The sequence below is a fragment of the Eucalyptus grandis genome, chromosome 7 (genome assembly GCF_016545825.1).
Source record: "Eucalyptus grandis isolate ANBG69807.140 chromosome 7, ASM1654582v1, whole genome shotgun sequence".
NCBI classification, from domain to species: domain Eukaryota; kingdom Viridiplantae; phylum Streptophyta; class Magnoliopsida; order Myrtales; family Myrtaceae; genus Eucalyptus; species Eucalyptus grandis.
In genome coordinates this window covers 17883533-17897136 of record NC_052618.1, presented here as the reverse complement: position 1 = coordinate 17897136, position 13604 = coordinate 17883533, and the positions used below count along the sequence as shown (strand labels likewise).

At 38.3% G+C, this 13604-nt stretch overlaps 2 protein-coding genes across 7 annotated transcripts; both read left to right on the top strand.

Annotated features, from left to right (window-relative positions):
* The first annotated feature begins 62 nt into the window (after positions 1 to 62).
* Positions 63 to 4302, top strand: LOC104455118 (B3 domain-containing transcription factor VRN1). Its single transcript, XM_010069960.3, has 6 exons — positions 63 to 1098; positions 1570 to 1993; positions 2311 to 2474; positions 2766 to 3012; positions 3155 to 3315; positions 3856 to 4302. The coding sequence occupies exons 1-6, from the start codon at positions 970 to 972 to the stop codon at positions 4123 to 4125; spliced, it is 1395 nt and encodes a 464-aa protein (XP_010068262.2). The 5' UTR covers positions 63 to 969; the 3' UTR covers positions 4126 to 4302.
* Positions 4303 to 7141: 2839 nt separating this feature from the next.
* Positions 7142 to 10744, top strand: LOC104452868 (B3 domain-containing transcription factor VRN1). 6 transcript variants are annotated; one of them, XR_005553040.1, is made up of 6 exons: positions 7142 to 7361; positions 7865 to 8288; positions 8614 to 8780; positions 9095 to 9335; positions 9460 to 9890; positions 10139 to 10281. XR_005553040.1 is itself a non-coding variant. In XM_039317176.1 (6 exons), the coding sequence occupies exons 1-6, from the start codon at positions 7233 to 7235 to the stop codon at positions 10406 to 10408; spliced, it is 1212 nt and encodes a 403-aa protein (XP_039173110.1). In that variant the 5' UTR covers positions 7142 to 7232; the 3' UTR covers positions 10409 to 10744. The 6 variants fall into 6 exon arrangements, 4 of the variants coding, with proteins under 4 accessions (XP_039173110.1, XP_010065663.2, XP_010065662.2 ...); XR_005553041.1 differs by having other exon boundaries at positions 9460 to 9853; positions 10139 to 10280; XM_039317176.1 differs by having other exon boundaries at positions 9118 to 9178; positions 9478 to 9638; positions 10139 to 10744.
* The last annotated feature ends 2860 nt before the right edge of the window (positions 10745 to 13604 follow it).

Sequence of the window (13604 nt, the reverse complement as noted above, 5' to 3'; positions counted from 1 at the left end):
TGGGGATTACGAGTAGAGAATGTAAATCCACTTGAACCAGAACGTTGTCTGAACATGTTTACTGATGGGTTAGAAGAAAAACAGGGGAAAACCTTGTGTGTTGGGGAATGAGTTTCTTCTTGTATTTGTAGATTAAGTCTTGTTAGCGTTGAAATTTTTGGCAGGATGTTGGTCGGTTAAAGAGCTTCTTAGTTCATGCACCAAATTAGGGAAAGAGGGAGTTATGACCACTCTGAAGTATGTAGTAAGAACAAATGCAGGCTCCAAAGAATGCCATGCCCGACATCTCGGGGTTATGTTTTCCTTCATTTTGAGTCGGAGGAAGTTCTCCAACCACGTCTTTCGATTGGGGAATTACAGAAATGGAAATCACTTATAAGTCAATTTACTTGAAAATAAATACGCGTGCACATTATGCTCATGTGGTGTATTTCCAGCATATCAGAATACTGTATAATTTTAGAGAAGAAAAATCATATGATGAATGGTGTTTAGCAAATCGGGTAGTTCATTCTTGCGGTGCGAATAACACCTCAATTTTATATAGGCCACCAAGAGGTTTGATTACTCTGTTGATAAGAGATTAGGTTGGATATTGTTTCCTTTGGTGAGTTCTAGAGTAACTTTTGTGCTTCGTGTTCCTGTCAATACCAAAAACGAAAAAAAATGCGTGACATTCATATTTATCCAGTTCATGAAAACTGAGTAATGATGCCTACATCTGGTTAAAATATAACTTCATATGCTTTTTTTTTTTTTTTTATATTGATGTTTGGACTTTTTTAATTGTAATACAGAGATTTGTGCCTTTCTAGGACATAAATATTATAAAATTTGATCATATGATCAGTAACATTGTTAGTCATTTCAAGGTTCTTCTATGAGAAGGTTGTCTGAAGAACACGAGGCGATGATGCGCACGAACCACCTCCACCTCCTCCTCCACTGACCCCCGTGACGCCGCTGTACATGGCTCGCCGTCGCCGTCGCCCGGGAGAAGATGGAGGCGTCGACCCGGATGTCGGGGCCGGACTTCGTCTCGAGAGCCCACACTTCTTCAAGATCATTCTCTCCGACACCCTTGAATCCGGGAAGCTCGTAAGTTCCCGCATTTTCGCAGTCTGTTTCTGTCATGGTTTAGGACTGTCGCCCACGTGCTGCTGTGTACATTCACTCTGGGGATTTTTCCATGCGTTTGGCTTTGAGTAAACCTTTTGATTCTTGCGGAGAGAGAGAAAAGACGAATGCCCTGATGAAAAAAGTGTTCATTGTGAATGATTCTAGATAAAAATCAGTTCTTTTACTTGGAATTGAGGATTGGTTGGCTAAAAATAGTGTGGACAAAGGTGTTGGTCTCTCTAGCTTTGACTCTCGTCAAATGAAGCAACTATAGCTAAAACTCGACCCTTAGTTGCCCGGTGACACCCTGCTTGTGTGCAAACCGATCATTCATCGCCATGTTGTAGAACTCAAAATCTGCTCAGTGCTCTTCCTTTTCTCCCTGCACTTTCGATCAAATTTTGATGAATTCGAGTCCTGGACCTAAAACTTTTGGGTTTTTCTTAATAGGGAATCCCGAAAAAGTTCTTAGGAAGATATGGAAAGGATCTCTCAAGCTTGGTGCTACTCAAGGTTCTGGGCAGTTCGCCCTGGACTATAGGAGTAGAAAAGTGTAACGATGACGAAGTTTGGTTGTGGAAAGGGTGGCGAGAATTTATGCAGCATTACTCCATTGGTCACGGTCACCTCATAGTTTTCAAATATAAAGGGAGCTCCACTTTCCGCGTGATGATTTTCAACAAGAGTTCTTCGGAGATCGATTATTCATCGAGCAGCATATCAAACCTGGGGAGTGGATTTATCTCGCCAGAGTGGGAGGATGTGATAGAAATGGAAGATTCGGAGGATTCCGCATCTCATCAAAAAATGAGGGTTGAAGCTCATTCACCATGTTCTCAGCTGAGTCCAAGCTGCTCATCACAAGATCTTGAAGGTCTGATTTGTTATTTTATGAGTCACGTTTCTACTGACAGCCCTCTCTCTTTTGTTAGTTCTTTTTCATGCACTTGAGAACTTTTTGATGAGCTTGTTTATGTTGACTGATAACATAATGATTTCAATCATGGTTATTGTGGTTAAGTAGTTACAACTTCTGAGGTGAAGAGAAGTGAATTTTTCTTTTGGTCAACTTATCTAAAACTTGATTTCCATGACGGTATTTTCTTCCATTCTGTACTAAATATGTTCATGGAAAGTGAAAAGTTCAAATTGGTGTGATCTGAATATTTCATTTTTCTTTTTAAAGAACAGATGGGGCTGGGCAGTCTAGAAGCAGAGCTAGCCATTCTAAGCCGGTTTCTGGTGGTTCTATGAGTCCATGGCCTCTCTCTAGTTTTGAATTGGCTAGCAAATTTGACTCAGAGTATCCTTTTTTCAAGGTGGTGATGCGGCCATCTTATATGAAGAAGGAAGCGGTAAGATTGAGAGGTTAATTCATCACCATTCTGGCTTTTTTCTTTAAGCTGATTGGATTCCTGTGGGAAATTACATAGCGTTTTCCTTGGATATGTTCATCGCTATTTGTTTAAAAGGGCAAAGATCCTTGACCCCCCATGATAGTTCTATGAGCAGAGTTTTTGACTTTTCGACTTTTGTCCTGTTAAGACTGTAGATTACAGGTATTAAAACTACCGTATCAATTTACATTTTGCTTGCTGGGTTCTTTCTTTACCAAGCATGGGTTGTTCAAACATGTGCTTGGGCAGTATGTTCCTCGTAGGTTCATCATTCAGCACATTCTGGAAATCAAGGAAATCGTGACTCTTAGGCATTCAGGCAGATCGTGGCCGGTGAAGCTTTGGAGCAATCCACATTCAGTCCATGGGGCGGCGTTCTCTTCTGGTTGGGGCGCATTTGTGAGAGGAACTCGCTTGCATGTAGGAAATGTCTGCGTGTTCGAGCTGATTGATAGGGATGATATTGTGTTCAGAGTCTACATTTTCAGTAGCAAAGGTAGGTACTTGATTTACGTCGTCTGAAGTGAAACCTTAGGCTAGTTATGGCATGACATGAGTTCTATGCTAAAGATCTTCATAGTCAATTAAAGAAACATTCACTCCAGTAATGTCTCTTAAATTTCTCATTTTAACTGCAGGCACGTGCAAACAGTCTAAATGCAGAGCGAACCATCTTGAGCCGGTATTTCATGACCCTACTCCTCCGAGGCCTCTCACTACTCCTGAATTAGCCAGAGATTTTGATTCAGAGCATCCTTTCTTCAAACTGGTGATACGGGAATGTCATTTGAAGACACTGGTACAATCTTTGAGCCTAATCCATCATTGCCACGTCTCAAGTTTGATTACAATCTCTATCCGAATATTGCCTCAATATAGTGTTTTCCCCGGTTAATTTGGTTTGTATTGGAAACCATATGACGAGATATCTTCCTTCGAGTGATCGTGGGGCATCCCAATGGCGGAGTAACGCCAAATCGGGAAAAAGAGGAGTAGAAGAAACAGAAGTAAAAGACGGTAATCAGGTCGAGACTATCCATTTAACTTGGATATCCTCGACAAGGTGCTTGATCCCTATCCAAGTGAAAAGGATGGACAGTCACTTGAATCGACTACTAACCTAAAATGGCAATTAATGGGCAGTCATTTGTTTGAAAATGCTTTACATTGTGGGTTAAGATCGATGGCTTTAATGAGCCTCTTAAGACTCTGCATTAGGGCTCCCAAAACTAGCAAATATGGCCTTGTGTGCTTCTTTTTTTTTGTCCAAGAGTGCATCTTTACATCATTGTCCTTCTTTCGGCATAGACTGGTTGTTTAAACATGTATGCAATTGCAGAGTGTTCCTGATCGATTCATCAAGCAACATATTCGAGAAAACAAGGGAATGGCAACTCTTAGGTATTCGGACAGATCATGGCCGGTGAAGCTCTTACGATGTAAAAATAAAAAGATGGCGTCATTCTCTGCTGGTTGGATTGCATTTGCGAGAGAAACTCATTTGTGTGTAGGAAACGCCTGCGTGTTTGAGCTCATCGATAGGGAAGATAATGTGTTCAAAGTCTCCATCTTCAGCGACGGCGGTAAGGACCAGATTCACATTGATTGAGGTGATTACGGGACATGTTACTTTAGGCTGTTCGCAGCGTCAATGTAAATCCAGGATATCAAATTATGCTTCCTTCATCCAGCAATGGCAGATCGATGAAACGGAGACACTTTTTTGTTCATGTTTACTTGTTTTTTGGTGGTAGTTTCAGTTCTATGGTTCCATTTGGGAATAATCCCTCAGACATGGCGCTTTTTGGGCTTCTGGTTGTTTAACTGACCTCAGGGGTTTCATATGTATTTCCTTAACATCTTAATATTTTGTGTTATACCAAAGAGTCCATGCGTTTACTTTTTGCATTCCTCGCCTTTTGACATTATATTTATATTGTTTTATGCTAAATGAAAATAAAATAAAAGTAGAAAGTGGCATCGGTTATTGGTTGATTTTATGTGACGGGCTCTTGATTAGATTATGGGAAAAATTACCAAATTTTTTAAACCTATTGCAATCATTGTTAATTTAGTCTTACATCTTATCATATTTTGCCAATTAAGTTTATATTTTTAGCTGGAAATTGTTGATATGGACGCAAATCATATTATAAAAATTGATTTATTATTTTATTATTATTTTTCTCTCAAATTTGGTGAGGGCTGATTGTTTGATAGGAAATAAAAGGAAAAGAAAAAGAAAAAATATAAGAAATTCAATTTTTGACATAAAAAAATTATAAAAATTGCCCACATTAGTGTTGACGGTTCTATGTGGTACTGTCAGTGTTCACTTCAGTTCTTTCCAATTAAAATTGACTAAATGAACTCAATTGATAATGCAAAAAGGTTTATGATTCAATTGGTATAATTAAAAAAATTAAAACTAAATTGATATAATTGTAATAAATTTAGAACTTTTTATTTTATAATTTTTTCTCGGCTTATGTTTCAAATTCAAAATAATCTCAAATTGGAGGCCATGTCCATCACTTTATTGGAGGAGCCTTATTCGATCAGCATGGATGCACCAATTATGTGCATTTAGGCATATTCAAAAAAATTGAGAAATTGAGAACTTAAAGAGCTCATTTTCAAGTGCTAACAATCTAAATTTTTAAAATAGAAAGAAATTTTTTGGCAATCACTAAATAACTATAGTTTCTTTCCAAACATAAAATTGCGACCATAATTGACAGGTGTGAAGCATATAGTTGAAATTATTCTAATCAAAACTAATCCGAGTCATCTAACAAGCTTAACAACATTAATTGTGGAAAAACAGTTTAGTAACAAAATGCCATGAAATGATCTGGTCGAAAATGTCGTGTTCAGAATCTCCATTTTCAGTGATTTGAATCGATTGAGATCAACTACAGAAGGGGGTCACACATTGGGCTGTTTATGGTGCTGAGAGGAACCCAAAAACTAATTTTGCATAAATCTTCTTTTTTCTTGGTAATTGCAATAAGAGAATATAAATTTACTTTTTGGGGTTAAAAAATTTAAATTTACTAATGGGTTAGAAGAAAAACAGGGAAACATTTATGACTTTATGAAGCATTACTAAAATGATATTTTGCTCATTTCATCTATAATTTGAAGAACAAAGTAGGCCTCAAAGACCCCCGAAGAATGCCTCGTCCATTATCTTGGGTTATGTTTTCCTTCATGAGGAAGTCTTCCAATCACGCCTTTTGATTGGAGAGTCACAGATATAAAAATTACTCATATGTCAATTTACTTGGAAATAAATGTGCATGATAATATTCACATATATCCGATTCATGGAAATAGAATAATGGTGGCTGTATCCGACTAAAATATAACTTCATATGCCTCTTTATTATGGATAGTAAGGATGTGCAAAAGAATTGAGAATTGCCTGGATTGCTCGGAACTAGACCGCATCGGAACTAGAGCAGACGGTTCTCATGGGGCGATCTGGTTCTTGGTTCCAAATTAGTGGAATCGATGAGTACCGATTTGGCTCCCGATTCTAAGCGTGGAATCGCTCGCCAACTTAGATCAGATCGAACCGGTATACATATATTTAAAAAAGAAATTCTATTTCAATTACTTAATTATTTTGTAGTTTTTCAACCAAACATATATGTACATATATGTATATTTGTAGTTATTTGATATTATTAACTAATTTTGTCTCTTGGGTATGTAATAGGATTAACCCTCCTAACCTTTTTTTTTTCCATTTTAATAATCCATTTACTTTCTCAACCAAAATAAAATAAATAGACATAGAGGAAGGAAATAACTAATTGGAGATGTCCATGAGAGTATAATTATGTCTCTTCTTATTCATTCTCATGATTAAATTAGATTGACGTTCAGAAAAAAGAGACCAAGTGATTAATGTTTTAACTTTTGTGGAGGTTAGAACTTTTAACGTAGAATCTAATTCTTCACATGTTTTGGTGTCGGGAAATCTTAAGAGGACTACACCATGACGTTCGAAGAAATTAAGTTTTTAACTGACAAGCATTGTTTATTTGTTTTGCTCTATAATTTTTTAATCAACGGTTCGCAATTCAATCCGAGTATAAGGCCGAATAAGCTTTGTAGGGATTGGGGATCGGTTCCAATGACTCACTTGAGAATTTGACCGGATTGACGGTTTGATATATGAAACGAACAGACGATTCCCAATTCTAAATTTTCGGAATTAGTTCTTAGTGGGTGGTTCCTGATTCAAAGGTGAGAATTGTTCATCCGGACCATGCTTATCTCTTATGGACAGGATTGATATTTATACTTTTGTGTTTTGTAGTATAGTATTTGTGCCCTTTTAGGACATAAATAATATAAATGTTTATACCACTGCTCTTAGTGGCAGCGTTGGTTCGAGCCGACTCCTCCTCATGACAAGAAGAGGTTCAAACCCAAAGATTGTCGTTAGGATTCTTAAGCGTGACACCGTAGTAGTGGGTCCGTGTTAGCGTCACTGGGGGTTTACACCGAGGCTGTCGGCTGGTAGGCGGTTCCTCCTGTCTCAAAAAATAAAATAAAATAAAAATATAAATGTTTATCATGATATCATCAATGACATTACCAGTCAACGGCAAGGTTCTTTCACAAGAAGGTTGCCTCAAGAACACAAGGCAAATAGCACAAAACCCCCTTCCCCTCCCTCCTCCTTCACTGATCCCTGTGTACATGGCTAGCGGTCGCCGTGGCCGGAGAGAAGATGGAGGCGTCGACCCAGATACCGCGACGGGACCTCGTCTCGAGAGCCCTCACTTCTTCAAGATAATTCTCTCCGACACCCTCGAATCTGGGAAGCTCGTAAGTTCCCGCTTTTTCGCAGCGATGTTTCCGTCTTGGTTTAGAACTGTCGCCCCTCGTGCTGCTGTTTACAATCAATCTGGGGATCTTTCCATGCGTTTGGCTTTGAGTAATCCTTTTGATTCTTGCGGAAAGAGAGAAAAAACGAATACCCTGTAGAAAAGAAGTGTTCATTTTGATTGATTCTAGCTAAAAATCAGTTCATTTTGATTGATTCAAGATAAAAATCAGTTCTTTTATTGGAATTGAGGTTGGTTGGCTAAGGATAGTGTGGACAAAGGTGTTGGGTCTCTCTAGTTTTGACTCTTGTCAAATGAAGCAACTATAGCTAAAACTCGATCCTTACTTGCCCGGTGACACCCTGCTTGTGTGCAAACCGATCTTCCATTGCCATGTTGCAGAAGTTAAAATTTGCCTAGTGCTTTTCCTTTTTTCCCTGCACTTTCGATCTAATTTTGATGAATTTTAGTGCTGGAAGTATAACTTTTGAGTTTTCTGAATAGGGAATTCCGAAAAAGTTCTTACGAAGATATGGAAAGGATCTCTCGAGCTTGGTGCTACTCGAGGTTCTGGGCAATTCGACCTGGAGTATGGGAGTAGAAAAACTTAACGACGGCACAGTTTGGTTGTGGAAAGGGTGGCGAGAATTTATGCAGCATTACTCCATTGGTCCCGGTCACCTCGTAGTTTTCAAATATAAAGGGAACTCCACTTTTCGTGTGATGATATTCGATAGGAGTGCTTCGGAGATCGATTATTCTTTGAGCAGCATATCAAACCTCGGGAGTGGATTTATCTCGCCGAAGAGGGAGAATGTCATAGAAGTTGAAGATTCGGAGGATTTTGCTCCTTGTCAGAAGAAGAGGGTTGACCCACATTCATCATGTTCTCAGCCGAGTCCAAGCTGCTCCTCACCAGATCTCGAAGGTGTGACTTGTCATGTTATAAGTCACGTTTCTTCTTACATCACTCTCTCCTTTGTTAGATCTTTTTCAAGTACTTGAGAAATTTTTGATAAGCTTGTTTATGTTGACTGATAGCATAATGGATTCGGTAATGCTTATTATGGTTAAGTAGTTACAACTTCTAAGGCAAAGGAAGCGAATTTTTCGTTTGGTCAACTTATCTAAATCTTGATTTCCATGTCAGTATTAACTTCCATTCTGTGCTAAATCTTTTCATGGTAAGTGAGTCAACTAATGAAAACTTCAGACTGGTATCATATAAGCATTTCATTTTTTTTAAAGAACAGAAGGGATCGGACAATCTAGGTGCAGAGCTAGCCATCCTGAGCCAAATTTTGGTGGTCCTATGAGTTCGTGGCCTCTCCGTAGTTTTGAATTGGCCTGCGAATTTGACTCGGAGTATCCTTTTTTCAAGGTGGTGATCCGGCCATCTTATATTGAACATCATGTAGTGGTAAGATTGAGAGTTTAATTCACTTACTATTTTGCCTTCTTTCCTAAGCTGGTTGGATTTCTTTAGGAAACTACATAGCGTTTTCCTTGGATCTGTTCATTCCCATTTGTTTAGAAAGGCAAAGATCCTCTACCCCTCGTGCCAATTCTAAGAGAAGAGACTTTGACATCTTGACTTTTGTCCTGTTAAGACTGTTGATGAGAGTTACTAAAACTACCATGTCGATCTACATTTTGCTTGCTTGCTTGAATAAAGGAATGCTTCCCCAGTCTTTCTTTATAAATCACGGTTTGTTCAAATATGCGTGTGGGCAGAATGTTCCTTGTTGGTTCATCAGGCAGCACATTCAGCAAATCAAGGAAATCGCGACTCTCAGGCATTCAAACAGAACATGGCCGGTAAAGCTTAGGACTTATCCCAGTGGGTCGATGCAGTTCTCTTCTGGTTGGATTGCATTCGTGAGAGGAACTCACTTGCGTGTTGGAAATGTTTGCGTGTTCGAGCTAATTGATAGAGATGATATTGTGTTCAGAGTCTACATTTTCAGCAGTGCAGGTGGAAACTTGATTTACATTATTTATAGTGAAACTTTGGGCTGGTTATGGCATGACATGACTTCTATGCTAAAGATCTTCATAGTCAATCAAAGAAACATTCACAATGATAATGTCTTTTAAAGTTCTCATTTTAATTCCAGGCAGGAACAAAGAGTCTAAATGCAGAATGAACCGTTCTGAGCCAGTGTTTTGTGATCCTACTCCTTCGAGGCCTCTCACTACTCCTGAATTAGCCGGTGAATTTGATTCGGAGCATCCCTTCTTCGAACTGGTGATACAACAGTCTCATTTTAGGAAAATGGTACAATCTTGAGCCTGATCCATCGCTGCCATATTTCAAGTTCAATTATGATCTCTATCTAATCTCGCATCAATATTGTGTTTTCTTGATTTGGTTTGTATTGGGAACCATATGAAATGATTTTCCTTGGGAGTGATCGTGGGGCATCCCAATGGTGGAGTAACGCGGAATCAGGAAAAAGAAGAAGAAAGAACAGTAGTAAAGACAGTAATTAGGTGGGGACTATCCATTCACTTTGATATCCTTGACAAGGTGCTCCATCACTATCTTAGTGAAAAGATAGAGTGTCACTTGAATTGAGTACTAACCTAAAATACAATTAATGGCAGTAATTTGTTTGAAAATGCTTTACATTGCGGGTTAAGATCAATGGCTTTCATGATCCTCTTAAGACTGTTGACTAAAGCCTCCCTTGTGTGCTTTCTTTCCAAGGGCGCATACTTACATTATTGTCCTTCTTTCGGCATACATTGGTTGTTCAAACGTCTACCCATGTGCAGCATGTTCCCGGTCAATTTGTCAGGCAACATATTCAAGAAAACAAGAAAGAAGGAACTCTTAGGTATTCAGACAGGTCGTGGCCGGTGAAGCTCTCAAGATATACGCGGGGAATCCGAGTGTTCTTCTCTGCTGGTTGGCGAGCATTTGCAAGAGAAACTCATTTGTGTGAAGGAAATGTCTGCGTGTTTGAGCTCATTGATAGGGATGATGTTGTGTTCAAAGTCTCCATCTTCAGCAGTGGTGGTAAGGATCAGATTCACATTGATTGAGATGTCCATCGGACGTGTTACTCTAGACCGTTCACAGCGTCAATATGAATTCAAGAAATCTAATTATGCCTCCTTTATTAATTGATGAAAATGAGATCCTTTTCTGTTCATGTTTTATTGTTTCTTGGTGCTAGTTTTGGTTCTATATTTTCATTTTGGCAAGAATCCCTCAAATTTGGCGCTTCTTTAAGGTTTCTGGTTGCTCAACTGCCCTGAAAGGTTTAATATGTATTTTCTTGACGTCCTAACATTTTGTGTTTAACCAAAGCTTTTGCAAGAAAGTGAAAAATACAAAGAAAGCAGTCCATGCGTTTACTTTTTACGGCTAAATGAAAAAATATAAAAATAAATTGTTAGGAAGTTGTATGGCGAAGCACTTGATTGTACGCGACAGATTGCTAATCAAATTATGTTTCCAACTCAAAGTTATTTTGAGTTGGAGGCAATGTCCCCACCACTCTATTTAAGCCTTACTTGCTATAAATGAATGTACTGATTTTTGTTCACTATGTTAAGAATTCAAAGATTGATTTTAAGTGATGCTGATACTTGCACATTTTTTTAAAGTTAAAGTTAGAAAATTCAAAACTCGTGATCTATAAATGTGTCAAGACTCGTTTCTTTACAAAAAATAAATAAATAAGATTAGCGTCTTAGTACCTTAATTGCATGTAGAGATTAGGAGCATTTAACTCTATTAGTAATTAGGCATCAATTTGTCTATAAATTAAGAATTGACTTTTAGATTGATTCTTTTATCAAACTTATAGAAAAAGTCAGTTCTAAATGTAAAAAAAATTGCATATAGGTCTCGATATTAGTCCTTTAAATTTTAAATTTTCATACAAATGGCCGAAGGTCGAGTTTTGGTTAAATGGAAGAATTTAACCAGACTCAAAATAGAAATTAGAATATCCCTAGTTTCTAAATTTTTTTAGACATTTCATTTAGGGATGGTGAAAGAGACATTGGATTCAATTAAAGAAAATTTTAATCTATGAAACCGGTCAATCATTTAGAGCATGACATTTGGCACCTTAAGATTTGAGTTACTAGTGATTAAAAAAAACAAACGCAAAAGGAAAAATCTCATAAGACTGAATCTAGGAAAAATTCCTTTCCTTCTCTTTCGTTGTCGGACGTCCTCCATCGTCACCAGCGATCACCTCCTCACCGATGGCGAGAAGTCCTCTGTCTTGCCCTGTTTTACCGTTAGTGCATAAGAGAAGTTTTGAGCCTTCGTTCGAGGCCTTTCTGCCTGCGAAAAACACGTCATTACCTCCCGCTCCTTCTCGGTTTCTCCTTTCACCATCGCCGCCTCCTTCATCTCGACATCTTTGCCTGCGCTGTGGTTAGGATAGTGTTCTCTATAGTCAAATGGTTCCTGTTCGGCAGCAGAACTTCAGGCGATGATGGCTTGGGCTTGGACAATAGTTGGCGTCAGCTTCATCCGAGGACGGAGTTTTCCAGCTGCGGTACCTATGTTCGGCGAGCAACGGCGAGAGCCTGCGTGGCTTTGACGATGATGGGGACATTCGTGCCCCCCCATTACAATCGGACCGTATTCGAGACAATCTCGCTGTCCGTGCGTCCGATAAGCTCAAGCTGTCGTTCTAAGCTTATTCATCAGCATGAATCACCAGAGACGGGTTTCTGAGGCCACGATTCTTCATTTGATCCTCGCTCGTGTCGAGAAATTCCATCTGCAAGGTGAGTTCTTCCATGCTCTGTCTTTTCATAGTTCTGTGGCTGAGAATATAGAAACCCGATTTGTATGAAAACTGACTCTAACGACTGTTTGTTAGTGGGGTCTACGTTCTTTGATAAGCCAATCATAGTCAGAGGACGAGTCTCTGTTTCGTTGTCACAGTTGATTTTCTCCATGGAAACGCTAGCCAGTTGTTTGTGAAAATGCTCCAACGAAGTTGCGAAATATCTTTGAGGAAAAGCCGCTTGAATCTGTAGATGCGGATGCTCATCACACGTTAAAACCACAATGGCACCTTCAATTCATTTATACTACTCCTATTTCGTGAAATTTGAATCTAAGACTGAGAGTAACTCTTGTGTTGTTTTGTTTTGTGCATTGTTCTCATGGTGTATACTGGGGAGGAAATGAACGGCAGACTCTTGATGAACACAGATTTCTTACGATCCTCGACTTAACTGTACTGGGTATGTTCCATTTTGTATGCTACGCAATAAGCATCAGTGTGGAGTCATATTTGAGGATGGGTGGTGGCCAATGGCGGCGGTGGTCCAGTGATGAATGTAGGTGGCTGAGGGTATAGAATATATGTTAATGATTTGAGGCTTAGGTATATTGATCTTAGCTCTAAAGTTCATGCTGTTGATGTGATTAGAATCTGGTGCATTGAAGATTTCATGGAGTTCTGGGAAAAATGAAAGAACTGAAAAAAGAGAGAGAGAGAGACAGAAATTAAAAGGCGCCTAACTTGTTCATAATTAAAAAGGGCTAATCTGATGGGCCCAAGAATCTTGAGGCCAGGTTTAGTCCACATTAGATCGGGCCCAAGAATTCGGCCCATGATCTATTATAGAGAAAAAAGAAAGGAATTTGCAAATAATAAATAATTTTTTTTTTTTTATATTAGATAACGAAAATAGGGGAGAAAATTAGACTTGCAGTACAGATTGTAGGCATAAAAGGAAAAATATAAATTAAAAAATTAATAATTAATAACAATAAAAAAATGGATTTTTTTTTAAATGGTAAGAAATAGAGACATTTTTGCTCAGTTTTAGCATTAGATTGAGCTTAGTTTCATTTTTAGGTAGTACATATAGTTTAGACATTCTAGTGAACATTTTCGATATAGCTTAGTTTTAATAGTTTGATCTTTTAAGTAAGAAATTGGACTTAACTTGAATTTAACTCATGGGGATTGCTATCCCAAGGCTTAATAACAAGGCCACTTTATATTTTTGACCCATTTGTATTAGATTACTTTAGTGCACTCTATCGTTTAATTGATCTTTTATTATTATTTTGATAACTCGGTTGTGATTCTTTTATATTGTTTTTGCATTGTGATTTGCTTGTTCTAGTTATATGGTTAGGTTACCTTTTGGGATTATAATAAACATAAAAAACATTGCATTAACACTTAGTGGATGAGAACTTTGGGATTTATAATTTGGTAAAAAAATTGTGTGGACACTTGAATTAACAAAT

Excerpts from the sequence above, each read along its gene's own strand:
- LOC104455118 (XM_010069960.3), top strand. The coding sequence starts at position 970 with ATGGCTCGCCGTCGCCGTCGCCCGGGAGAAGATGGAGGCGTCGACCCG. Across the intron at positions 1,099-1,569 it reads CCCTTGAATCCGGGAAGCTC|GGAATCCCGAAAAAGTTCTT; the intron begins GTAAGTTCCCGC and ends TTTTCTTAATAG. Across the intron at positions 2,475-2,765 it reads CTTATATGAAGAAGGAAGCG|TATGTTCCTCGTAGGTTCAT; the intron begins GTAAGATTGAGA and ends GTGCTTGGGCAG.
- LOC104452868 (XM_010067360.3), top strand. The coding sequence starts at position 7,233 with ATGGCTAGCGGTCGCCGTGGCCGGAGAGAAGATGGAGGCGTCGACCCA. Across the intron at positions 8,781-9,094 it reads ATATTGAACATCATGTAGTG|AATGTTCCTTGTTGGTTCAT; the intron begins GTAAGATTGAGA and ends GCGTGTGGGCAG. Across the intron at positions 9,639-10,138 it reads AGTCTCATTTTAGGAAAATG|CATGTTCCCGGTCAATTTGT; the intron begins GTACAATCTTGA and ends ACCCATGTGCAG.